This window comes from Pseudorasbora parva, chromosome 23, assembly GCF_024679245.1.
Source record: "Pseudorasbora parva isolate DD20220531a chromosome 23, ASM2467924v1, whole genome shotgun sequence".
NCBI classification, from domain to species: Eukaryota; Metazoa; Chordata; class Actinopteri; order Cypriniformes; family Gobionidae; genus Pseudorasbora; species Pseudorasbora parva.
In genome coordinates this window covers 295,001-321,491 of record NC_090194.1, presented here as the reverse complement: position 1 = coordinate 321,491, position 26,491 = coordinate 295,001, and the positions used below count along the sequence as shown (strand labels likewise).

The 26,491-nt window shown below is 41.7% G+C and overlaps 2 protein-coding genes across 2 annotated transcripts in view; both read right to left on the bottom strand.

Annotated features, from left to right (window-relative positions):
* The window catches only part of c23h21orf91 (chromosome 23 C21orf91 homolog), a 32,243-nt gene extending 22,068 nt beyond the window's left edge, over positions 1-10,175 (bottom strand). Inside the window, exons 1-2 of the mRNA XM_067433574.1 lie at positions 10,024-10,175; positions 3,471-3,604 (exon numbers count right to left, since the gene is read on the bottom strand). Of these exons, the coding sequence (XP_067289675.1) occupies positions 3,471-3,597 (127 nt within the window). The 5' untranslated portion in view covers positions 3,598-3,604; positions 10,024-10,175. The remainder of the gene's footprint in view (positions 1-3,470; positions 3,605-10,023) is intronic.
* A 4,794-nt stretch (positions 10,176-14,969) lies between these two features.
* ripk4 (receptor-interacting serine-threonine kinase 4) overlaps positions 14,970-26,491 on the bottom strand; it is a 33,594-nt gene continuing 22,072 nt past the window's right edge. Inside the window, exons 4-8 of the mRNA XM_067433508.1 lie at positions 24,103-24,152; positions 22,663-22,821; positions 21,292-21,404; positions 19,709-19,952; positions 14,970-18,214 (exon numbers count right to left, since the gene is read on the bottom strand). Of these exons, the coding sequence (XP_067289609.1) occupies positions 16,341-18,214; positions 19,709-19,952; positions 21,292-21,404; positions 22,663-22,821; positions 24,103-24,152 (2,440 nt within the window). The 3' untranslated portion in view covers positions 14,970-16,340. The remainder of the gene's footprint in view (positions 18,215-19,708; positions 19,953-21,291; positions 21,405-22,662; positions 22,822-24,102; positions 24,153-26,491) is intronic.

Sequence of the window (26,491 nt, the reverse complement as noted above, 5' to 3'; positions counted from 1 at the left end):
AGTCGTTGGCGGTGCTGGCGCTGTGTTTTTAGACATGAGATCAACAATTTCACTAAAGAAGTGTGTGTCCAAAATACATTTGGGTCCAAAAATAACAAAAACTACGACTTTATTCAGCATTGGCTTCTCTTCCGGGTTTGTGTTCAATCCTCAAATAAAGACCAAAATGTATTTTGGATGCTTCAAGGAAGCATCCATGTGTGTGTGAGAATCCGTTGTGTGAGTGTGTGTGAGCATCTGTGTATGTGCTTGTGAGAGTGTGTGTGCATCTGTGTAAGTGCGCATGTGAGATTTTGTGTGTGTGTGTGCGCGCGTGCATGTCTGTCTGTGCGTGCGAGTGTGTATATATGTGTACATGTTTTCTAGCCTGGGGGCTGTACCATGAAGCTGGTTTAGCTGGCTAGCCAGATTTGTTTAAGCTTAGTTTGTGCCAATCCTGTGTTTTAGGCACCATTAAAGTGGTTTGGCTTTTAGCTGCGTTCATCGCCATAGTAACTTACGCTCCACAGCTAACCTGCTCTGGGGCAGGTGATGTTCTGGATTAGAGATCTCAATCTGAAATTGGACCAATCAGCTGTGAGTAAAGTGACACGCCTCTGATGCAGTAAAGCCACGCCCCTGTTTCTACTCCACATTAAAGGTCACTGCAGAGCAAATGGTTTTTAAAGACTAAAGCGTCTGGCTTTTAACAATGCTTGTTTATTATAATAATAATTTTGAATGATTTAGATATAATTTATGTAATTATTATACCTTTAATCAATTACACATTTATCATTTTAGTTAATCAATCATTAATAGGCACTTTGTTAAAATTAATACACAAGTCATATAAATAACATCACCTGCATAAAGTCATATGAATAAGCTTTAAAATCAATTAATAAAACTAGACTATTAAAAAAAAGAAGCTTACTGAGCTTAAATGTTCAAAGTTCTCTATATCAACTAAACTAACTTCATAACTTTTACTTGCATTGACGTACTATTTTTTCTTTAAGTTGTCCTCTTTCATAAACAGCTTTTCTTCTTGCTGTGTATTTTTTTAAATTCTTAATATTTTTCAATCATGCAATATTCTGTAGAAGAGAGAAATTAATCTCACTGATTGTCTCCCGAGAAGTGAATCTCAGTTCCACAGCATGTGATTGGCTGTTCACTGCTGATGTCACAGCGTGTGATTGGCTGTTCACTGCTGATGTCACAGCGTGTGATTGGCTGTTCACTGCTGATGTCACAGCGTGTGATTGGCTGTTCACTGCTGATGTCACAGCGTGTGATTGGCTGTTCACGGCTGATGTCACAGCGTGTGATTGGCTGTTCACTGCTGATGTCACAGCGTGTGATTGGCTGTTCACTGCTGATGTCACAGCTAAACTCCTGAACTCAGGATCAAAGCCTGAGTTGACAGAGCAAGCTGATGATCAGCATCATGGGACCAACAAAGCCTTAATACAAAGGTTTGATTTTGTCAACTCAAAACTAATCCTGTAACCCTGAGTGTGTTAAACTACCATCATGGCACAGGCCCCTGGTGGGGACTTCAACCTGAATGCACACAGACTCATGGGGACTAGTGTCACTGTGGGGACCTAAACTGGATCCCAATGGGTACAGAAGCTTATAAATCATACTGAGTGAGTTCTTTTGAAAATGTAAAAATGCAGAAAGTTTCCTGTGATGGGTAGGTTTAGGGGCCAGGGCTGTGTGTGTGTGTGTGTGTGTGTGTGTGTGTGTATGATGGGTAGGTTTAGGGGCCAGGGCTGTGTGTGTGTGTGTGTGTGTGTGTGTGTGTGTGTGTGTGTGTGTGTGTGTGTATGATGGGTAGGTTTAGGGGCCAGGGCTGTGTGTGTGTGTGTGTGTGTGTGTGTGTGTGATGGGTAGGTTTAGGGGCCAGGGCTGTGTGTGTGTGTGTGTGTGTGTGTGTGTATGATGGGTAGGTTTAGGGGCCAGGGCTGTGTGTGTGTGTGTGTGTGTGTGTGTGTGTGTGTATGTATGATGGGTAGGTTTAGGGGCCAGGGCTGTGTGTGTGTGTGTGTGTGTGTGTGTGTGTGTGTGTGTGTATGATGGGTAGGTTTAGGGGCCAGGGCTGTGTGTGTGTGTGTGTGTGTGTATGATGGGTAGGTTTAGGGGCTGTGTAGGGGGATAGAATAATATGGTTTGTACAGCATAAATCATGCCTTCATCAGCTCGAGGATCGACTACTGTAATGTCCTCTACACTGGACTAAATACATCACTCATCAGTCGCCTTCAACTGGTACAAAACGCAGCCGCACGTCTTCTCTCGAACACATCTAAACGGTCACACATCACCCCTGTCCTCCGCTCGCTTCACTGGCTCCCAGGGCAGTTTAGGGTGGAGTATAAAATCCTGTTGTGTGTGTTTAAGGCCATCCATGGTTTGGCCCCAGTGTACCTCACTGAACTAGTAAAAATATATCAGCCAGCCAGGACACTCCGTTCCTCTGATCAAATCTCTCTGGTTACCCCAACATACAGGTATAAAGGTTTGGAGGCCGGTCCTTCAGTGTTCAAGGACCAAAGTTGTGGAATGCACTCCCTGTGCACCTCCGAAACATCACGGTGCTGAGTATTTTCAAAACATCTGAAAACACACTTTTTTAATCAAGCTTTTGACTTTTAGTCTTGGTCTTGATTGGTTGGTCTTTGTGTTGTCGTTTGATGTTTGTTCTGGAAAGTGCCTTGTGCACCTTTTGGCTGCTGTAAGGCGCTATATAAATAATTATTGATTGATTGATAAAAACCATTATGTCTATGGTGAGTCCCCAGAAAGATAGTGAACCAGACGTGTGTGTGTGTGTGTGTGTGAGAGAGAGCTCTTTTGGGAAGGTTCGGAGCAGAAACTGACAGCTGCGGAGAACAAAGAGCAGCTCCAGAGAGTCCCTCAGGAAACACTCGTCTAGCCTTAATAAGCTGAACGCTAATTAGGTGCCAAAGTGCCAGTTCAGGAGCTCCAGTCCCGCTCGGATGGAGGAGCAGCTAAACCAGTTCAGATGACCAGAGCCCAAGGGGACAAAGGGCCCTTAGAAAGGCTGGAATATTTTATATTCGGAGTGTCTATCCATAGTTTTCAGTCACGTGACTGTCGCGGAGCTCTCCGAAACAAACCCGGAAGAGAAGCCAATGCTGAATAAAGTCGTAGTTTTTGTTATTTTTGGACCCAAATGTATTTTGGATGCTTCAAGAGACTCTAATTAACCCACTGATGTCTCATATGGACTACTGTGATGATGTTTTTATTCCCTTTCTGGACATGGACAGTATAGTGTGCATACACTTGCATACGCTCTCGGACTAAATATAAAATATCTTAAACTGTGTGTGAAGATGAGCGGAGGTCTTACGGGTGTGGAGCGACATTAGGGAGAGGAGTTAATGACAGACATTTCACTTTTGGCTGAACTAACCCGTTAAGGCTAACCTGAGCTGGTAAGGAAGCGCTCTTACCCTCGATGCTCAGCTCGAAGCACACGTGGCAGAAGGAAAGCGTTCCCGTATCCGTCTCCAGCTTACAGATGCTGCAGATGTTATCATCATTCAGGTCTATGTTCACAAACTGCTCCTCTTCCTCCATGGCGTCTCTGCAGAGCAAACACACACACACACACACACACACACACACACACACACACACACACACACACACACACATTACATTAAGATATAACAGAACCAGACTGAGCGGTCTCTGAAGGAAGTGTATGACCTCACTACATGACCTTTGACCTCACGGTCAGAAACGGTCACCGTTTGCTGAGTGGACAGATTTGCTTACAGTCATCACAGGCTGAGATATTTCACATTTTAACCACACAAGACAAACCCCAGCGGAATTATTATAACGGGATTATGTGAGGATGCGTTATAGCGTTTAATGATACAGTAACGATGAATATTATTAATGTTTCAGTGACACTAGCCTTCATTAAAGCGTCTTTAAGTTGTTTCTAAATTCCTTTGGAGAGTAACGGTGAAACTAGATTAAAAAGTTTGTCGAGACAAACTCTAAATTGGCTTGGGAGAGAGCCAATCAGAACGTTTAAAAAAGGTTTTAAAAGTTTAAATTTAGAATTTTTTTAGTTTAATGTTTGACGTATGAAGTCATCAGAAGAGATAGATATATAGAGACAGACAGACAGACAGACTTATTTTAATCAATTTGATAGCACTAACACACACACACACACACACACACACACACACTCTCTCTCTCTCTCTCTCTCTCACACACACACACCACTCTTTTTTTATCCAATGGGCTTTCCATTCCTCGGCGAATATTGGAAAAGGTAATTAAATATACTTTTTGTTTAATTAAATTCACACTCACAATGACTTGTAAGCTAGTTCAGTCTACAGTACAGTCATATTTTCCCATCTAGAAACTAATAATTGTTCACTATAGACATTTCTTTGGCTTTGAGGATGTCTATCCTTCCCATGACTTTCCCAAGCTTTTCCAGTTCTGGTATTTCCCCTTTCTTTGGGAAGCCTGTATACACAAACATGGAGATCATTTATAAACACTGTCTCCTTTAGATCAAACATCTCTTTCTAGTTCATTGTTAATATCACAGACAGACGAAACAGAGCAGAGCAGTGTGTGTGTGTGTGTGTGTTCTAGGTAGGCAGCACACTAGGTTATGAGACATCCCTGGCGATTATTTAATTATATAAGGCTCTAAATTCTGAATATCTACTGATATCATATCTTTCATTTGATGATAGATGTAACATTCTGAGAAGAATAAAGACTTTAAACAGAGTTGAGGACATTCTGAGAAGAATAAAGACTTTAAACAGAGTTGAGGGCATTCTGTGAAGAATAAAGACTTTAAACAGAGTTGAGGGCATTCTGTGAAGAATAAAGACTTTAAACAGAGTTGAGGGCATTCTGTGAGGAATAAAGACTTTAAACAGAGTTGAGGGCATTCTGAGAAGAATAAAGACTTTAAACAGAGTTGAGGGCATTCTGTGAGGAATAAAGACTTTAAACAGAGTTGAGGGCATTCTGTGAAGAATAAAGACTTTAAACAGAGTTGAGGGCATTCTGAGAAGAATAAAGACTTTAAACAGAGTTGAGGGCATTCTGTGAAGAATAAAGACTTTAAACAGAGTTGAGGGCATTCTGAGAAGAATAAAGACTTTAAACAGAGTTGAGGGCATTCTGTGAAGAATAAAGACTTTAAACAGAGTTGAGGGCATTCTGTGAGGAATAAAGACTTTAAACAGAGTTGAGGGCATTCTGTGAAGAATAAAGACTTTAAACAGAGTTGAGGGCATTCTGAGAGGAATAAAGACTTTAAACAGAGTTGAGGGCATCCTGAGAGGAATAAAGACTTTAAACAGAGTTGAGGACATTCTGAGAGGAATAAAGACTTTAAACAGAGTTGAGGGCATCCTGAGAGGAATAAAGACTTTAAACAGAGTTGAGGACATTCTGAGAGGAATAAAGACTTTAAACAGAGTTGAGGGCATTCTGTGAGGAATAAAGACTTTAAACAGAGTTGAGGGCATTCTGTGAAGAATAAAGACTTTAAACAGAGTTGAGGGCATTCTGTGAGGAATAAAGACTTTAAACAGAGTTGAGGGCATTCTGTGAAGAATAAAGACTTTAAACAGAGTTGAGGGCATTCTGAGAAGAATAAAGACTTTAAACAGAGTTGAGGGCATTCTGAGAAGAATAAAGACTTTAAACAGAGTTGAGGGCATTCTGAGAGGAGTAAAGACTTTAAACAGAGTTGAGGACATTCTGAGAGGAGTAAAGACTTTAAACAGAGTTGAGGACATTCTGAGAAGAATAAAGACTTTAAACAGAGTTGAGGGCATTCTGAGGGGAATAAAGACTTTAAACAGAGTTGAGGACATTCTGAGAAGAATAAAGACTTTAAACAGAGTTGAGGGCATTCTGAGAAGAATAAAGACTTAAAACAGAGTTGAAGCATTCTGAGAAGAATAAAGACTTTAAACAGAGTTGAGGGCATTCTGAGAGGAGTAAAGACTTTAAACAGAGTTGAGGGCATTCTGAGAAGAATAAAGACTTAAAACAGAGTTGAGGACATTCTGAGAAGAATAAAGACTTTAAACAGAGTTGAGGGCATTCTGAGAGGAGTAAAGACTTTAAACAGAGTTGAGGGCATTCTGAGAGGAGTAAAGACTTTAAACAGAGTTGAGGGCATTCTGAGAAGAATAAAGACTTTAAACAGAGTTGAGGGCATTCTGAGAGGAGTAAAGACTTTAAACAGAGTTGAGGACATTCTGAGAGGAGTAAAGACTTTAAACAGAGTTGAGGACATTCTGAGAAGAATAAAGACTTTAAACAGAGTTGAGGGCATTCTGAGAGGAATAAAGACTTTAAACAGAGTTGAGGACATTCTGAGGGGAATAAAGACTTTAAACAGAGTTGAGGACATTCTGAGAAGAATAAAGACTTTAAACAGAGTTGAGGGCATTCTGAGAAGAATAAAGACTTAAAACAGAGTTGAGGACATTCTGAGAAGAATAAAGACTTTAAACAGAGTTGAGGACATTCTGAGAGGAATAAAGACTTTAAACAGAGTTGAGGGCATTCTGAGAGGAATAAAGACTTTAAACAGAGTTGAGGACATTCTGAGGGGAATAAAGACTTTAAACAGAGTTGAGGACATTCTGAGAAGAATAAAGACTTTAAACAGAGTTGAGGACATTCTGAGAAGAATAAAGACTTTAAACAGAGTTGAGGACATTCTGAGAAGAATAAAGACTTTAAACAGAGTTGAGGGCATTCTGAGAGGAATAAAGACTTTAAACAGAGTTGAGGACATTCTGAGAGGAGTAAAGACTTTAAACAGAGTTGAGGACATTCTGAGAAGAATAAAGACTTTAAACAGAGTTGAGGGCATTCTGAGAGGAATAAAGACTTTAAACAGAGTTGAGGACATTCTGAGGGGAATAAAGACTTTAAACAGAGTTGAGGACATTCTGAGAAGAATAAAGACTTTAAACAGAGTTGAGGACATTCTGAGAAGAATAAAGACTTTAAACAGAGTTGAGGGCATCCTGAGAAGAATAAAGACTTTAAACAGAGTTGAGGACATTCTGAGAGGAATAAAGACTTTAAACAGAGTTGAGGACATTCTGAGAGGAATAAAGACTTTAAACAGAGTTGAGGGCATCCTGAGAGGAATAAAGACTTTAAACAGAGTTGAGGACATTCTGAGAGGAATAAAGACTTTAAACAGAGTTGAGGACATTCTGAGAGGAATAAAGACTTTAAACAGAGTTGAGGGCATTCTGAGAGGAATAAAGACTTTAAACAGAGTTGAGGACATTCTGAGAGGAATAAAGACTTTAAACAGAGTTGAGGACATTCTGAGAGGAATAAAGACTTTAAACAGAGTTGAGGACATTCTGTGAAGAATAAAGACTTAAAACAGAGTTGAGGACATTCTGAGAGGAATAAAGACTTTAAACAGAGTTGAGGACATTCTGTGAAGAATAAAGACTTTAAACAGAGTTGAGGACATTCTGTGAAGAATAAAGACTTTAAACAGAGTTGAGGACATTCTGAGAAGAATAAAGACTTTAAACAGAGTTGAGGGCATCCTGAGAAGAATAAAGACTTAAAACAGAGTTGAGGACATTCTGAGAGGAATAAAGACTTTAAACAGAGTTGAGGGCATTCTGTGAAGAATAAAGACTTTAAACAGAGTTGAGGACATTCTGTGAAGAATAAAGACTTTAAACAGAGTTGAGGACATTCTGAGAGGAATAAAGACTTTAAACAGAGTTGAGGACATTCTGTGAAGAATAAAGACTTTAAACAGAGTTGAGGACATTCTGTGAAGAATAAAGACTTTAAACAGAGTTGAGGACATTCTGTGAGGAATAAAGACTTTAAACAGAGTTGAAGCATTCTGAGAGGAATAAAGACTTTAAACAGAGTTGAAGCATTCTGAGAAGAATAAAGACTTTAAACAGAGTTGAGGGCATTCTGAGAAGAATAAAGACTTTAAACAGAGTTGAAGCATTCTGAGAGGAATAAAGACTTTAAACAGAGTTGAAGCATTCTGAGAAGAATAAAGACTTTAAACAGAGTTGAAGCATTCTGAGAAGAATAAAGACTTTAAACAGAGTTGAAGCATTCTGAGAGGAATAAAGACTTTAAACAGAGTTGAGGACATTCTGAGAGGAATAAAGACTTTAAACAGAGTTGAGGACATTCTGAGAGGAATAAAGACTTTAAACAGAGTTGAGGACATTCTGAGAGGAATAAAGACTTTAAACAGAGTTGAGGGCATTCTGAGAAGAATAAAGACTTTAAACAGAGTTGAGGACATTCTGAGAGGAATAAAGACTTTAAACAGAGTTGAGGGCATTCTGTGAAGAATAAAGACTTTAAACAGAGTTGAGGGCATTCTGAGAAGAATAAAGACTTTAAACAGAGTTGAGGGCATTCTGAGAGGAATAAAGACTTTAAACAGAGTTGAGGGCATTCTGTGAAGAATAAAGACTTTAAACAGAGTTGAGGGCATTCTGAGAGGAATAAAGACTTTAAACAGAGTTGAGGGCATTCTGAGAAGAATAAAGACTTTAAACAGAGTTGAGGACATTCTGTGAAGAATAAAGACTTTAAACAGAGTTGAGGGCATTCTGAGAAGAATAAAGACTTTAAACAGAGTTGAGGGCATTCTGAGAGGAATAAAGACTTTAAACAGAGTTGAGGGCATTCTGAGAAGAATAAAGACTTTAAACAGAGTTGAGGGCATTCTGAGAAGAATAAAGACTTTAAACAGAGTTGAGGGCATTCTGAGAAGAATAAAGACTTTAAACAGAGTTGAGGGCATTCTGTGAAGAATAAAGACTTTAAACAGAGTTGAGGGCATTCTGAGAGGAATAAAGACTTTAAACAGAGTTGAGGGCATTCTGAGAAGAATAAAGACTTTAAACAGAGTTGAGGGCATTCTGAGAAGAATAAAGACTTTAAACAGAGTTGAGGGCATTCTGAGAAGAATAAAGACTTTAAACAGAGTTGAGGGCATTCTGAGGGGAATAAAGACTTTAAACAGAGTTGAGGGCATTCTGAGAGGAATAAAGACTTTAAACAGAGTTGAGGACATTCTGAGGGGAATAAAGACTTTAAACAGAGTTGAGGGCATCCTGAGAAGAATAAAGACTTTAAACAGAGTTGAGGGCATTCTGTGAAGAATAAAGACTTTAAACAGAGTTGAGGGCATTCTGAGAGGAATAAAGACTTTAAACAGAGTTGAGGACATTCTGAGAGGAATAAAGACTTTAAACAGAGTTGAGGACATTCTGAGGGGAATAAAGACTTTAAACAGAGTTGAGGGCATCCTGAGAAGAATAAAGACTTTAAACAGAGTTGAGGGCATTCTGTGAAGAATAAAGACTTTAAACAGAGTTGAGGGCATTCTGAGAGGAATAAAGACTTTAAACAGAGTTGAGGGCATTCTGAGAAGAATAAAGACTTTAAACAGAGTTGAGGACATTCTGAGAAGAATAAAGACTTTAAACAGAGTTGAGGGCATTCTGAGAAGAATAAAGACTTTAAACAGAGTTGAGGACATTCTGAGAAGAATAAAGACTTTAAACAGAGTTGAGGGCATTCTGAGAGGAATAAAGACTTTAAACAGAGTTGAAGCATTCTGTGAAGAATAAAGACTTTAAACAGAGTTGAGGGCATTCTGAGAGGAGTAAAGACTTTAAACAGAGTTGAGGACATTCTGAGAAGAATAAAGACTTTAAACAGAGTTGAAGCATTCTGTGAAGAATAAAGACTTTAAACAGAGTTGAGGACATTCTGAGAAGAATAAAGACTTTAAACAGAGTTGAGGGCATTCTGAGAGGAATAAAGACTTTAAACAGAGTTGAGGGCATTCTGAGAGGAATATAAGAGCAGCTCGAGCGCAGATCCGTTATCTCGCGTCGTTTATTCTCCTCGGTGACATCGACACCTCTCGGAGAACACACGACACCTACGGATGTTATCGACGGTTCTTACCTTAATAGTCGCGTTATCAGAGGAAATGTGGAGCCAGCCCCGGCTGAGGTGCGCGGTAAACACGCCGATGAGCGGCTGTTGTTATTGACGCGACGCGAGCAGCTACAAGTACAGCACCGACGCACAGTAAAGCGCGCTCCACACACGCGACGCGCGCCACTCCAGACCCGTCACGTGCTGTGCGTTCGCGCCTCTGATTGGCTGCTGGCTCGCTGTTGCGCTGACTGGAAGGGCTAGACTCCATGATGGCTCACAGCTCAGCATGATTCATTACTTTTATAAAGGCTTATAATATTTTCTCCTGTGCTTATATCGCATTTTGCTGTTTGTTAATTACTTACATACACACATACAGATGCAGGGGTAATTATATAGTTGAAAGGGAGTTACTGCTCAATTTAAAGAAAATAAAAACACATGGCATTTAAATAATAGGCCTAAGTTAAATATTATACAGTTTGTGGATTTCAAATAGTGCTGCGAAAAAAGAGTCTAAAATATTAGACTCGAGTGTGGTTGAGATCTCAACTTTTACATTTTTAATCGACTTTTTAAAATTTACAACAAAAGAAGAAACATAAACATACATTTCTCAAACATTTCTAAATTAAATAAATAAATATAAAGTGCATTCTGCCGTAGAGCGCTTGTCTTCTGTAGGGTCGAGGCTGCGGGGTTTATTATATGTATATATGTTATAAAATAAACCCCACAGCCTCTATATATATATATATATATATATATATATATATATATATATATATATATATATATATATATATATATATATATATAGGCCTATATATAATTAAATGTTATTATTTATTTGTTTAGTTTATTTTTGCATTATTATTATTATTATTATTATTATTATTATTTTATTGATTGATTGATTGATTTTATTTAATTTTTGTATTTTACTTTAATTTTTAATTTATTTAATTTATTTTTTATTTATTAAAATGTTTTATTTATTTTGTAATATTTTATTATTATTTTAAATATATTTTTTAATTATTAATGTATTATTTTTAGTATTATTTCATTTTTTCATTAATTTTTTTTAGTATTATTTATTTATTTATTTATTAATTTAAGCAACCATCACGAGCGTGGGTAATTCCAGCAGGGATTTTCCATCTGCCATCTCCTTCCTCTGATCTGTGAAGTTCCTCCTCATATAAACGCATATATGGCTCTATGATTCCCCAATCAAACCAACATCCACCACCGTCATCGGTTCTGCATTCAAATGAAAGACATGGTTCTGCTTTCATCATTTGACAGTCTGACTCTCACCATCACCACCATTATCATCATCATCATCATCATCATCATCATCATCATCATCGTGTTGTATTTGTATTGTTTATGTGCACTGGAAGCTTCAGCACCAAAAAAAATTCCTTGTATGTGAAAGCACACTTGGCAATAAAGCTCTTTCTGATCATCATCATCATCATTTATGCAAAGAGATGGTCTATTTATGAGTGTTCTTTTCTTTTTCAGGTTTTTGTATGCACTTCAATAATGTCCTCCTGAAGGAGTTTGTCATCGTTTCTGTTTTATTAATAAACATCTATAATCACTTTCTGTAGTCATAAACACACCGCTAGCGCCACCATCTGGCCAGATCAGAGACTGCAGCACTCACTCATAAACACTCATATGCTTTAGAAATGTGCATTTCACATTTATAAGTGCATTTTCTTCTCTTTTAATAACTTAGATGCAAGCTACTTTTATGACTTTATATTAATTATAGGGAATATGTGTATATTTTTACACAACAGCGCCATTTAAGTGAATTGCAATAAAGCTAAAAGGGGATTATTCCAGCTCCACAAAATACACTTTCCATATTAATAAGCGATTTCAGACATTAAAGGCTGATCTCTATTAAAGACACTCAGGCACACCATTATTACACAGGAAAACAGCTTCAAAACATGACAGTAATAGAATAAACAAGTTTATAGCAAAGCAAATGTTGGCCTACTGAACAACAACAACAACAAATAACACAAAATATACATTTTAAAAGATAATTTGCACTCTTAAAAAGTCATCTGTCTAACCCAAGTGTCAAAAAAGCTAGTCTGAGCTGATTCTTTAATGATTATGTGATCGGGAAAGGCAATCGAAGGCAAGTGTCCCGGGAAAACTTTACATTATGAAAAGTTCATATTTTAGCCTTATTTCTGCATAAATGTTATTAACACAGGCAAATAAAACGTTTTCGAAGCAGAAACACCTTCACATGGTTGCAACAAAACACCACTTCCTTATTTTGACAACTACAGGACCTAAAGGAAGACAGCATGCATCTGTGGTGTTGAATATTTCTATTTCTCCAGCAGGTGGAGCATCGGAGTGTGTGTGAGGTTCATGTGTGATTCATGTGTGTGTGTTCAGAGAGGAAGAATGCCGTTCGTGTCGGATCTTGCTCGTCTCAATGATGTCCTGAAGGAAACACCTGTGTGTTCAAGGCGTCTCACACACACACACACACACACACACACACACACACACACACACACACACACACACACACACACACACACACACACACACACACCCTGACATCAGCCGATTCAGACGCTTTGTTTTCCATTACGTGATTAAGAAACTCATGCCTGTTAAACTGCTTGTCATGACCCTCTGATGGAAGTGAAGTCTTTATTATGTCTTCCCCTTATGCTTAATGATATGCCGGTAAATCTGCTGAGGCGAGTGACCTTGACCTGAGTCTGGAGCGGTAGCAGATATAGATTATAGAGGAACAATAACTCTATTCAGCTCTTCCTGTTTGCGGAGCCAGTCAATGAGTAACTTTCCATGAGATCAACAGAGTCTGAGCTGCACACATCTGACACCAGCTCATAAATCAGTGTGTGTGTGTGTGTGTGTGTGTGAGATGGGTAGGTTTAGGGGAAGTGTGTGTGTGTGTGTGTGTGTGTGTGTACTTGTTTGTATTACATTGTGGTGTGTGACTCAATGTCCCCAGACTCCCCACAATGTAATATAAACCTGAGATCACTAGCCTGTTTTGTCTAGTGATCAAAAAAAACCTTAGCATGTTTTTTTGAAACTGTAAAAATGCTGAAAATTTCCTGTGATGGGTAGGTTTAGGGGCAGTGTGTGTGTGTGTGTGTGTTTAGGTTTAGGGGCAGTGTAGGGGGATAGAATGTACAGTTTGTACAGTGTAAAATGCATTACACCTATGGAAAGTCCCCACAATTCACAAAAACCTAACGTGTGTGTGTGTGTGTTTCCACGTGTGTGTGCACGTCCGAGCCCGTCTGTGGCTTTAAACTCATCATCCCTGAACCTGCCAGACCAGTCCCACCAGTTCTGTGAAAAGAGGATCCATATCGGGCCTGGCGCTGTCTTTCTAAGATAATGAGGTGGTGGAGGTGTGTGTCTCACACACGCACACGCGCACGCGCACGCACACGCACACGCACACGCACACGCACACGCACACGCACACGCACAGTAAGGTATTGTTTTAAGTTTGAAAAACCTTTTCCATTGCCCTCACTGTATAATGTACAACCGTCACAATCCCTCCACACGCCATAAAACATGGAATTAAACACAAATGGAAACATTTGATTCAATACTTGTTTTTTTTTTTAAGATTCCGCCCGTAAATGCAAACGTTGGTTATGTGTATAAAGATGGGCAGGGAGATTGCGTCATGGCTCATCCTCGCAGCTCACAGTCAGTCTTTAGAGATTTGTTCAAAATCAAACTCCTAATGTGGTTGTTCTGGGTGGTTGCCAGGTTGTTGCTATGTAGCTCCTGGGGTGTTCTGGCTTGTTGCTACGCAGATGCCAGAGTAGCTAGGATTTTCTGCGGTGTTGATATGCAGTTCCTAACATGTTCTGATTGGTTGCCGCTTGTCTGGTGTTGCTAGGGTGTTCTGGGTGGTTACCAGGGTGCTGCTATGCAGTTGTTAAAATGTTCTTTGTTCTGGTCGGTGCCAGCCCATTGCTATGTTGTTACTAAGATATTCTTGTGGTTGCCAGGGTGTTGCTATGAAGCTAATAGGGTGTTCTGGGTTGTTGCTATGTAAATGCCAGGGTTGCTAGGGTTTTATGGGGTGTTGCTGTGCAGTTCCAAACATGTTCTAATTGGTTTCCGCTTGCTAGGTGTTGCTAGGGTGATCTCAATTGTTGCCAGGGTGTTGCTATGCGATTGTTAAAATGTTCTGGAGTGTGTTTCCCAGAACCAACAATGGGCGCAACTTCTGTCGTTACTAATGGAGTTCAATGAACTTACGACCATAGTTTGCTAACAATGCTTTTGGGAAACACACCTCTGGGTGGTTGCCAGCCCATTGCCATGTTGTTACCAAGGTGTTCTTGGTGGTTCCCAGGGTGTTGCTATGCAGCTGCTAGGATGTTCTGGGTTATTGCCAGGGTGTTGCTATGCAGATGCCAGGGTTTTATGGGGTATTGCTATAAGGTTCATGCTTTAAATGGTTGCCACTTGCTATGTGTTGCTAGGGTGTTCTGGGTGGTTGCCAGGGTGTTGCTATGCAGCTGCTAGGGTGTTCTGGGTTGTTGCCAGGGTGTTGCTATGCAGATGCCAGGGTTTTATGGGGTATTGCTATAAGGGTCATGCTTTAAATGGTTGCCACTTGCTATGTGTTACTAGGGTGTTCTGGGTGGTTGCCAGGGTGTTGCTAAGCTGTTTATAGGATGTGCTGGAAAATTTTCCAAAAGGTGTTTTTTTTTTTTACCCAATGTTTGCACTAGAATAAAATGTAAAATATGACTGCTTTAAAAACAATAGCTCAATAACCCACGATATATAAAGAGTAATTCATGTCAGCAGGAAGAGATCTGATCAAATCGCTGTACTTCTGGCAGCAATAGTAAAGGTTAAGTCTGACCGAGGAGGAAATATGCAACAGACAACAGATACTCTACAAGTGATGCACTTTAATTTTTCATCAAATATAAAAGTGTGCAAATATAAAACTGTGCAAACACTATGGATAACTGAGAAATACCTTTTTTTGTAGAGAGAGGAAATGACAAGGCATCTTTAACTAATTACAGAAGTCAGTGTGACCAACAGAAACACACAGCAGTTTAAGGACAGCAGTTTAAGGACCGCAGATTAAGGACCGCAGATTAAAGGCTCTGCAGTGATCAGGCGTTTGCTCCAGACAGTGGGAGGTCGTGCCGGCGACGCCCCTTGGCATAAAGCGGTGATGAAAAGATAAAGTGGTCTCAGGAATGAGCCATTGGCCTGAACATGAGGATAGATCGGCCCCCCCACCTGTGATCCCCCCGAGGGCCCGTTCCCATGATCCTCCATAAACGCACACTTCTGTCAGACTGAGACACTTAATTACATAATTGGCCTCACAACATTGCCATCCCTCTTCAAATTATAGCCAAGATCTGAAGTGCAATACACACGGTGAGCTTATTCTAAACATGCTACAAAAGACATTTTTATAATACAGTTTTGGGGTTGGAGAAAGCATCGCTTGCAGAAGAAAACGGTGACATTAAAGACAGGATGAACAATGGCATGGAAGTCTATCTACAGTAGTGATATATATATACACACAACGCACAACTCTATTACTGAGGAAAGCCAACAAGAGACCAAACCCTGGAGAAAATACCTTATAATGAGTAATTACAATATGTACATAAACCCCGATGGATAAGAGTCCCTGTTTTAGAGCATCTGTCAGTCTTTATAGAGTAGGAGAGGAGGGAGAAAGTGTCTGAGTGTGTGCTGTTCACTGTGAAGAACAATTCAGGCCTCAGACTGAACATGTTCTAGACTGATCACATCTAAAAAAAATTAAACATTTAGATGCAATCAATCAGTCACTGGAACAGTTTCAATTGGAGAAATGATGTTTTTCACAGCAAAAAAAATGCTCTTCTTCCTCAGTATTTTTGTCTTGTTTCTAGTCCAAACACCTAAAAAGTCTTAAAACAAGAAGTATTTACTAGACAAGCAAAAGTAATTGTCTTGTTTGGGGGAAAATAACTCAAAATGAAGAGAGTTTTTGCTTAAAATAAGATAAATAATCTGCCAATGGGGTGAGAAAAATAATCTTAATTCAAACAGAAAACAAGATTATTTTGATAATTTTAAGTACGTTATTTTTGCCCAAAACAAGACAATTTTTACTTGCTTGTAAATGTTTCCTAATGTAAGATTTTTAAAATATTTTGACTTGAAACAAGACACAAGAAATACTAAGTAAGAAATGCATTTTTTGCAGTGAAGACACAATTACTGAGTAAGAAGAGCGTTTTGTTGCTGTAGTGTAGCGCTCAGCAAGGCGGCGATCCGCTCAGCGAGTCTCCGGGCATCAGCGAGCCGTCAGAGTTTTTACGGCTGGTGAGTTTGAGAATGACGACCTTCCTCTCGAGCGGATTGGGGCTCTGGGGCTCGGAGCTGTAGTAGCGCTCTCTGGTGGCCTGCAGAGGCACTGCGGGCGGATTGGGGCTCTGGGGCTCGGAGCTGTAGTAGCGCTCTCTGGTGGCCTGCGGTGGCACTGCGGGTGGATTGGGGCTCTGGGGCTCGGAGCTGTAGTAGCGCTCTCTGGTGGCCTGCGGTGGCATTGCGGGTGGATTGGGGCTCTGGGGCTCGGGCTCTGAGCTGTAGTAGCGCTCTCTGGTGGCCTGCGGTGGCACTGCGGGTGGATTGGGGCTCTGGGGCTCGGGCTCTGAGCTGTAGTAGCACTCTCTGGTGGCCTGCGGTGGCACTGCGGGTGGATTGGGGCTCTGGGGCTCTGAGCTGTAGTAGCGCTCTCTGGTGGCCTGCGGTGGCACTGCGGGTGGATTGGGGCTCTCGGGCTCGGGGCTGTAGTAGCGCTCTCTGGTGGCCTGCGGAGGCACTGTGGGTGGATTGGGGCTCTGGGGCTCGGGCTCTGAGCTGTAGTAGCGCTCTCTGGTGGCCTGCGGAGGCACTGTGGGCGGATTGGGGCTCTGGGGCTCGGACTCCGAGCCGTAGTAGCGCTCTCTGGTGGCCTGCGGAGGCACTGCAAGCGGATTGGGGCTCTGTGGCTCGGACCCTGAGCTGTAGTAGCGCTCTCTGGTGGCCTGCGGAGGCACTGCACCCGCTCCATGCTCCAGCAGCACGCAGATGGCATCTTTACATCCGGCTCGCACAGCCAGGTGTAGAGGAGTGAAGCCGCTCCTGTCCTGAGTGTTGGCGGATTGGGCCGAGCTCCGCAGAAGCTCCTTCAGGACCTCGCAGTGCCCGTTCTCCGCCGCTAGGTGGCTCGGCGTGCGGAGGGCGAGGTCAGCGCTCTCCGGATCCGCACCCTCCGTCAGGAGCATTTTAACCGTGGGCAGATGGCCTTTCTGGGCCGCCAGGTGTAGCGCGGTGTGGCCGTTAGCGGTGCGAGCGTGGATATCCGCGGCGTGTTTCACCAGCAGCCTCGAGGTGCTAGTATGCCCAGTTTCGGCAGCCACGTGAAGCGGCGAGTAAAGGCCATCGGAGGTCAGATGCACGTTAGCTCCGAGCTCCACCAGGATGCGAGCGACCCGGTACTGCCCCCTCTGAGACGCCAGATGGAGCGCCGTACGGCCGTCCGAGGTCTGCCCGTCCACATCAGCTCCAGCCTGCTTTACCAGCAGCTTCACGATGCCCAGGTGGCCTCTCCACGCGGCCAGATGAAGCGCCGTCCAGTGGTCTCTGCCCTGCATGTGCACGTCGGCTCCGCGGCTCAGCAGGACTCTCAGCACGTTCTCCTGGCCGTGATGGCAGGCGATGTGGGTCGGCGTTCGCCCCTGCGAGTCCGTTTCGTTAATGGCGGCGGCGCGGTCGAGGAGAAATCGTGTTAGCGCTTCATCTCCGTTCTGAGCTGCGAAGTGCAGAGCCGTGTATTGATCCTCATCTTTAGCGTTGACGTTTGTCGTCTTGCGACTCAGGAGAATTTCGGACACGCCCTTTAGACGCTTCTCGGCGGCCAGGTGGAGGGGCGTGGCTCCGTGCGCATTAGGCAAATTAGGGTTGCAGTTGCTAAGCAACAGAAACTTCACGGCTTCCTCATTGGCTAGGCTGACGGCGAAGTGGAGCAGGTTACAGCCGCCCTCCAGAAGCAAGTCCACATCCTGAGGCTGGAGGATCTTCATCAGCTTCACAATGTCCTCGGTGCGGATCGCTTCGCAGAGCTTCTTCTTCTGAAACTCGCCGGATTCTACAGGAGCAAAGACAGAGAGCGGTTTAAGTCTAGCCGCATCGCTGTACTGTGGCATACACATAAAACATTATCAGTTTCGATCATTCAAATCAGTTAAAGGGTTAGTTTAGCCAGAAATGTAAATTAAAAATAAAATAAAAGCTCCGACACTAAACACAACGTCTACAGGTCAGGCCGCTCGGGGTATAACTAAAGCGTTAGTTCAGCCATAAATGTGCATTGTGTGATTAATTCCTCCTGTGGTTGGCCAGCCGTCAGACCTCCGCTCATCTTCACACACAGATGAAGATATTAGTGTTGAAATCCGATGGCTCAGAAAGGCCTTCATTGACACCAATGTCATTTCCTCTCTCAAGACCCATAAAGGCACTAAAGACGTCGTTACAAAGCCCATCTCACTACAGCGGCTCTACAATCATTGATGAAGAGGCCAGAATAGAGTTAGTGCGCAAAAACACTAAATAACGACTTATATAGAGATGGCCGATTTCAGAACAAAGCTTCGAACCGTTATGAGTCAGTGAATCGATTCATGATTCGAACCGTTATGAGTCAGTGAATCGACTCATGATTCGGACCGTTATGAGTCAGTGAATCGACTCATGATTCGGACCGTTATGAGTCAGTGAATCGACTCATGATTCGGACCGTTATGAGTCAGTGAATCGACTCATGATTCGGACCGTTATGAGTCAGTGAATCGACTCATGATTCGGACCGTTATGAGTCAGTGAATCGACTCATGATTCGAACCGTTATGAGTCAGTGAATCGACTCATGATTCGGACCGTTATGAGTCAGTGAATCGACTCATGATTCGGACCGTTATGAGTCAGTGAATCGACTCATGATTCGGATCGCGAGTCAAACTGCTGAAATCACGAGACTCTGGCGATCATAGACATATGAGAATATCTCTAAACAGAGAGGGATAATGAGGGAAAAATACTATTTCTGTCAGTTTAAATCTAGACTAAAAACGCATCTCTTTACTGTGGCATACACATAAAACAAATATCAATTTCTATTATTCAATCAGTTTGATTGTTAGGATGGATTAACTAGGATAGCCGGAAACTGGGAACCCTTCCCATAACACCTGACGTACTGCAAAAGATGCTGTTCTTACTTAATATTTTTGTCTTGTTTATTTTCTCACCCCATTGGCAGATTATTTATCTTATTTTAAGCAAAAACTCTCTTCATTTTGAGTTATTTTTTCCCAAAACAAGGCAATTACTTTTGCTTGTCTAGTAAATACTTCTTGTTTTAAGAATTTTTAGATGTCTGGACTAAACAAGACAAAAATACTGAGTAAGAAGAGCATTTTTTTGCAGTGTGTCCATTTCAAATGGTTTCTGCTCAACATCTCGGATAATTAATAATCAATAATAAAAACAAAAAAAACAATTCAAAACGATAAAAGGGTAAGTAAACAATTAAAACGGCCTTATGCACTAAGACTCGAGTGGTCCTGAGCGGTCCTCTTACCGTTGGCAGCGTTCTCCTTCTCGAAGGACAGTGTGATGGAGCCCTGCGAGGAGAAGGCCGAGTCCACCGAGGAGACGCCCGAAAGCCTTTTACTGGTGTTATCTTTGCTCTCCAGAGACTCTTCCTTCACTTCGCTGAAGCTGCGGGAGAAGCCGGAGTCGATCTGAGACAGAAGCTCCGAGAGGCTGCAGTCTTTCTCAGGCAACATGGCCGACTTCGGCCTCACCGGCTTCTGGCTCTGCGTCTGCATGGGAAGAAACACACCGTAGACAGTTATAGAGCTATCAAGATTAGCCACTGATCAGACATTTCACATTAAACATCTCAAAGACACTGCAAAAAATGCTTTTCTTTTCTAGTCCAAACATCTAAAAATTATTAAAACAAGAAACATTTACTAGACAAGCACAAATTATTGTCTTGCTTTGGGAAAAATAACTCAAAATGAAGAGAGTTTTTGCAGATTATTTATCTTATTTTAAGCAAAAACTCTCTTCATTTTGAGTTATTTTTCCCAAAACAAGACAATAATTTGTGCTTGTCTAGTAAATGTTTCTTAATGTAAGAAGTTGTAGATATTTGGACTAGAAACAAGACAAAAATACTGAGTAAGAAGAGCATTATTTGCAGTACATGTAGCAGTTTGAGAAATGAGGGATAGTGTGTTCGTCCTGAAATAGTCAGTCATCTTTATTTCTATCGCTCTTCTCCAGCGCCGATTGTGTCAGAGCAGCTTCAGTGTTAAACAGGACAATACTGCAGCAGAATTAGATTGGGCTGTACAGTCGTTCTGGAGTAAACAGTGATGTTATCAGCTTATTTTAATTTATCAGAGAGAGACAATGTTGGCAGATCAGTGATATAGTTTATACAGTTAATTTATTTATACATTAATGTTATTTGTATATTTAGTTGAGTAACTCTGATCATAATGTTAGTGTCCCCAACTGAGCAAGCCAAGCCAAAGGCGACCAAAGGAACCGAAACTCCATCAGGGCATGATGGAGAAAAATAAACCTTAGAGAAACCAGACTCAGTTCTCCTCTGGCCTATTAACACACAGCGGAGGATTATTACTCTGGACACCGCACAGGTCAGAGGTCAGATTAGAGCAGAATAAATCAACAGTTTTATAAGCTCTCCCGGAACATGACAAAAGGGTTCTGTTGAAGCAATGCAGTTTGGTGGCATTTCTCTGTCGCTGATGAAAGACATCAGAGTCATCTCGGGGAAACATTTGCACTATGTACCTAAACTAAAACAAACAAATACCAAAGAGTTGCCTAATAACTGAACCGCATCACGGAGGTCAGTCACACACTGCAAAAAATGCTTTTCTTACTTAGTATTATTGTCGGGTTTGGGGAAAAAATGCTCAAAATTAATTCTCTCTTCATTTTGAGTTATTTTTTCCCAAAACAGCACAATTACTTTCGCTTGTCTGGTAAATACTTCTTGATTTAAGAATTGTTTTATTTTTTGCAGTGACGTGACTCATATGAGCATAACTGGATGTAAACACTGCTGTGCGTCACACGAAGTATGAAGAAGCGGAAGCAGATTTGTGATGGATCTGAGATTACCTGTTCGCTGGAGGCTGTTGCCGGGCAGAGAGAACATTCGGCTTCTGAAGAGATGGACGCTCTGGACTCTTCATGGGGTTTGGTGCACAGATCCTCAGCTTCTGTCGTGATCTCTGGAGGAGAAAGACAATTATATTAGATACACAAACACTATATCGCCAAAAAGTGTTGCGCCGCCTTCACACACGAGCTTCTGCTTGTTAACCCGTGGGGTTTAATCTGGAGTCGGCCCACCCTCTCTAACAGCTCCAGCTCTTCTGGGAAGGCTTTCCTCAAGGTTTAGGAGTGTGTTTATGGGGATTTTTGCCCATTCTTCTAGAAGCTCATTTGTGAGGTCAGGCACTGATGTTGGACGAGAAGGCCTGGCTCTCAGTCTCCGCTCTAATTCATCCCAAAGCTGTTCTATCGGGTTGAGCTCAGGACTCTGTGCAGGCCAGTCCAGTTCCTCCACACCAAACTCCTCATCCATGTCTTTATGGAGCGACGCTTTGTGCACTGGAGCGCAGTCATGCTGGGACAGGAAGGGCCGTCCACAAACTGATCCCACAAAGACGGGAGCATGAAATTGTCCAAAATGTCTTGGTGAAGCTCTCTCCGCTGTTCTTGAGCTCATCTGAAGGCCACAGAAGTCTGGAGGTCTGGAGCTGTTGACTCTGCAGAAAGTTGGTGACTTCTGCGCACTGTGACCCTCAGCATGCGCTGACCCCGCTCTGGGATTGAACACTTCGTGGCTGAGTTGCTGTTGTTCCCAATGGCTTCCACTTTGTTCTAATCCCACTAACAGTTGAGCGTGGAATATTTAGTAGTGAGGAAATGTCAGGAATGGACTTATTGCACAGGTTGACAAGTTCGTTGTAAAACGGAAATCATACAGAAAAATGTCTGAGCTTGAACAGAGCATATTTCAGGAAGTCTGGTATACCCCCTTATAGAAATGCTTCCTGAAGTATGTTAAGAGTTATCCTGCAGAACAGGAATAACACACGGACATATTCTGCCATGCGGCTCCTGTTCAACGCTCTTCTAACTCAGTATTATTGTCTTATTTCTAGTCCAAACATCTAAAAATTATTATCTAAAAAAGTATTTACTAGACAAGCAAAAGTAATTGTCTTGTTTTGGGGGAAATAACTCTAAATGAAGAGAGTTTTCCTTAAAATAAGATAAATAATCTGCCAATGGGGTGAGAAAAATAATCTTAATTCAAACAGAAAACAAGATTATTTTTCTCACCCCATTGGCAGATTATTTATCTTATTTTAAGCAAAAACTCTCTTCATTTTGAGTTATTTTCCCCCAAAACAAGACAAAAATACTAAGTAAGAAGAGCGTTTTTTGCAGTGTTGTGCGGTGATGAAGACAGACGCTCACCTTGAAAGCTGGGTCTGGCTTCTGGAGAATGAGCCCAGCACTTCTGCATGAGGGCCAGAAAGCCGGAGCAGGCCTGCGGACGACTGCGGGGAACCAGGCCGAGATCCGGACGCAAGCCCTTCACCACCTTCACCATAATGTGCAGGATATTATTCTCTCCTAAGCGGAGCAGAAAAACAACATCAGCATACCTAACACACCACCGATAACACCTTCGTTTAACTGAGGAAATCACAAAATCAACAGGAAAATAAATGTCTTTTTTAGCACATCTCCCTTCAATTCTCCTTCCTGTGACAGATCTGAAATGGTTTACTTCTGTTTTCTCCTAACCAGGCCCACGGGCGATCCGACCGCGCAGAACTCCGCAGACCGTAGTGTCCGTCGTTTGAGAAGCGATCGCGATCGCATGCTTAATTGTGACGGGTGCTTGTAAAAGAGAGTGATATTATAAAACTGACGACAGAGGAGTTAAGTAAACGCCACGTCTACAAATATACGTCTCATTTATAGCGATTAAAAACTCATTTATTTATAGCTCCTTTATTTCCTTCAGTAGGTATTTATTTATTTTGCTTTATTGTTGAATGATATGAAGTTGTTTATTTAATGAATTGTCTACATTACAATTGATCAATCAATATTTTCTCCATCTTTTAGTGGATGTAGCCTACAATAAGAGAGATCAAGCTTTGTTTAAAAAAAAGTTGTTCTATTTCACTGCAAAAAATGCTCTTCTTACTCTTAATGCTCTTCTTACTCAGTATTATTGTCTTGTTTCTACTCAAAATATCTAAAAATTCTTACATTTATAAACATTTACTAGACAAGCAAACGTTTTTCTCTTGTTTTGGGGAAAAATAACTCAAAATGAAGAGAGTTTTTGCTTAAAATAAGATAAATAATCTGCCAATGGGGTGAGAAAAATAATCTTGTTTTCTGTTTGAATTAAGATTATTTTTCTCACCCCATTGGCAGATTATTTATCTTATTTTAAGCAAAAACTCTCTTCATTTTGAGTTATTTTCCCCAAAACAGGACAATTACTTTAGCTTGTCTAGTAAATATTTCTAGTTTTAAGAATTTTAAAGAGAGAGAGAAATGAAGATATTTTATTCATTAGACCAGAAACGAATCAACCCTTCTCTAAAAGCAAACCGAGGCGGCTGATGTCATGAACATCAGGATAATGGATGGGTTCCTTCTGGATGGGACTGCATTGACTGCTGCCAAACACAACCGTTCTGTCTTTTTTCTTTCACTCTGTATTCCTGTAACTGCTAGCTACTAAAAAAAGCTTCTCTTCCCTTGTACCTGTAAATCACGAGCAGATAAACACACAGACACTCCCTCACGAGTGCCAGTCAGATCAAAACGAAAGCCAAGCGATTACAGGATCTGACGGAGAAATACGAGTTAGCAGAAGCCTTCTCGTCTCACCTTGATATGGCTTCTTCTGCGTGAGAATTCCCCAGATTACAATCGAAAAACTGTGAAAGAACACACACACGTGTTAGACAGCATGAGCATGGACAAACAGGAGCTCGTGTTTAAAGCGTTAGTTCAGCCATAAATGTAAACTGTGTGATTAATTCCTCCTGTGGTTGGCCAGCCGTCAGACCTCCGCTCATCTTCACACACAGATGAAGATATTAGTGTTGAAATCCGATGGCTCAGAAAGGCCTTCATTGACACCAATGTCATTTCCTCTCTCAAGACCCATAAAGGCACTAAAGACGTCGTTACAAAGCCCATCTCACTACAGCGGCTCTACAATCATTGATGAAGAGGCCAGAATAGAGTTAGTGCGGGAAAACACTAAATAACGACTTATAGAGTGATGGCCGATTTCAGAACAAAGCTTCGAACCGTTATGAGTCAGTGAATCGATTCATGATTCGAACCGTTATGAGTCAGTGAATCGATTCATGATTCGGATCACGAGTCAAACTGCTGAAATCACGAGACTCTGGCAATCCAAATCATGAATTAATGACACAATTTACATGGCTGAACTAACCCTTAAGTTATAAACGAGCCTGACCTGTAGGAGCTCATATGTGTGTTATAAAGCCTGACCTGCAGGAGCTCATATGTGTGTTATAAAGCCTGACCTGCAGGAGCTCATATGTGTGTTATAAAGCCTGACCTGCAGGAGCTCATATGTGTGTTATAAAGCCTGACCTGCGGGAGCTCATATGTGTGTTATAAAGCCTGACCTGCAGGAGCTCATATGTGTGTTATAAAGCCTGACCTGCGGGAGCTCATATGTGTGTTATAAAGCCTGACCTGCGGGAGCTCATATGTGTGTTATAAAGCCTGACCTGCGGGAGCTCATATGTGTGTTATAAAGCCTGACCTGCAGGAGCTCATATGTTTGTTATAAAGCCTGACCTGCAGGAGCTCATATGTGTGTTATAAAGCCTGACCTGCAGGAGCTCATATGTGTGTTATAAAGCCTGACCTGCAGGAGCTCATATGTGTGTTATAAAGCCTGACCTGTAGGAGCTCATATGTGTGTTATAAAGCCTGACCTGCAGGAGCTCATATGTGTGTTATAAAGCCTGACCTGCGGGAGCTCATATGTGTGTTATAAAGCCTGACCTGCGGGAGCTCATAGGCGTGTTATAAAACCTGACCTGCGGGAGCTCATATGTGTGTTATAAAGCCTGACCTGCGGAAGCTCATAGGCGTGTTATAAAGCCTGACCTGCAGGAGCTCATATGTGTGTTATAAAGCCTGACCTGCGGGAGCTCATAGGCGTGTTATAAAGCCTGACCTGTAGGAGCTCATATGTGTGTTATAAAGCCTGACCTGTAGGAGCTCATATGTGTGTTATAAAGCCTGACCTGCAGGAGCTCATGTGTGTGTTATAAAGCCTGACCTGTAGGAGCTCATATGTTTGTTATAAAGCCTGACCTGTAGGAGCTCATATGTGTGTTATAAAGCCTGACCTGTAGGAGCTCATATGTGTGTTATAAAGCCTGACCTGCAGGAGCTCATATGTGTGTTATAAAGCCTGACCTGTAGGAGCTCATATGTTTGTTATAAAGCCTGACCTGCAGGAGCTCATATGTGTGTTATAAAGCCTGACCTGCAGGAGCTCATATGTGTGTTATAAAGCCTGACCTGTAGGAGCTCATATGTTTGTTATAAAGCCTGACCTGTAGAAGCTCATATGTGTGTTATAAAGCCTGACCTGTAGGAGCTCATATGTGTGTTATAAAGCCTGACCTGCGGGAGCTCATATGTGTGTTATAAAGCCTGACCTGCGGGAGCTCATATGTGTGTTATAAAGCCTGACCTGCGGGAGCTCATATGTGTGTTATAAAGCCTGACCTGCGGGAGCTCATATGTGTGTTATAAAGCCTGACCTGCGGGAGCTCATATGTGTGTTATAAAGCCTGACCTGCGGGAGCTCATATGTGTGTTATAAAGCCTGACCTGCGGGAGCGCATATGTGTGTTATAAAGCCTGACCTGCAGGAGCTCATATGTGTGTTATAAAGCCTGACCTGTAGGAGCTCATATGTGTGTTATAAAGCCTGACCTGCAGGAGCTCATATGTGTGTTATAAAGCCTGACCTGCAGGAGCTCATATGTGTGTTATAAAGCCTGACCTGCAGGAGCTCATATGTGTGTTATAAAGCCTGACCTGCAGGAGCTCATATGTGTGTTATAAAGCCTGACCTGCGGGAGCTCATATGTGTGTTATAAAGCCTGACCTGCGGGAGCTCATATGTGTGTTGTAAAGCCTGACCTGCGGGAGCTCATACGTGTGTTATAAAGCCTGACCTGCAGGAGCTCATATGTGTGTTATAAAGCCTGAC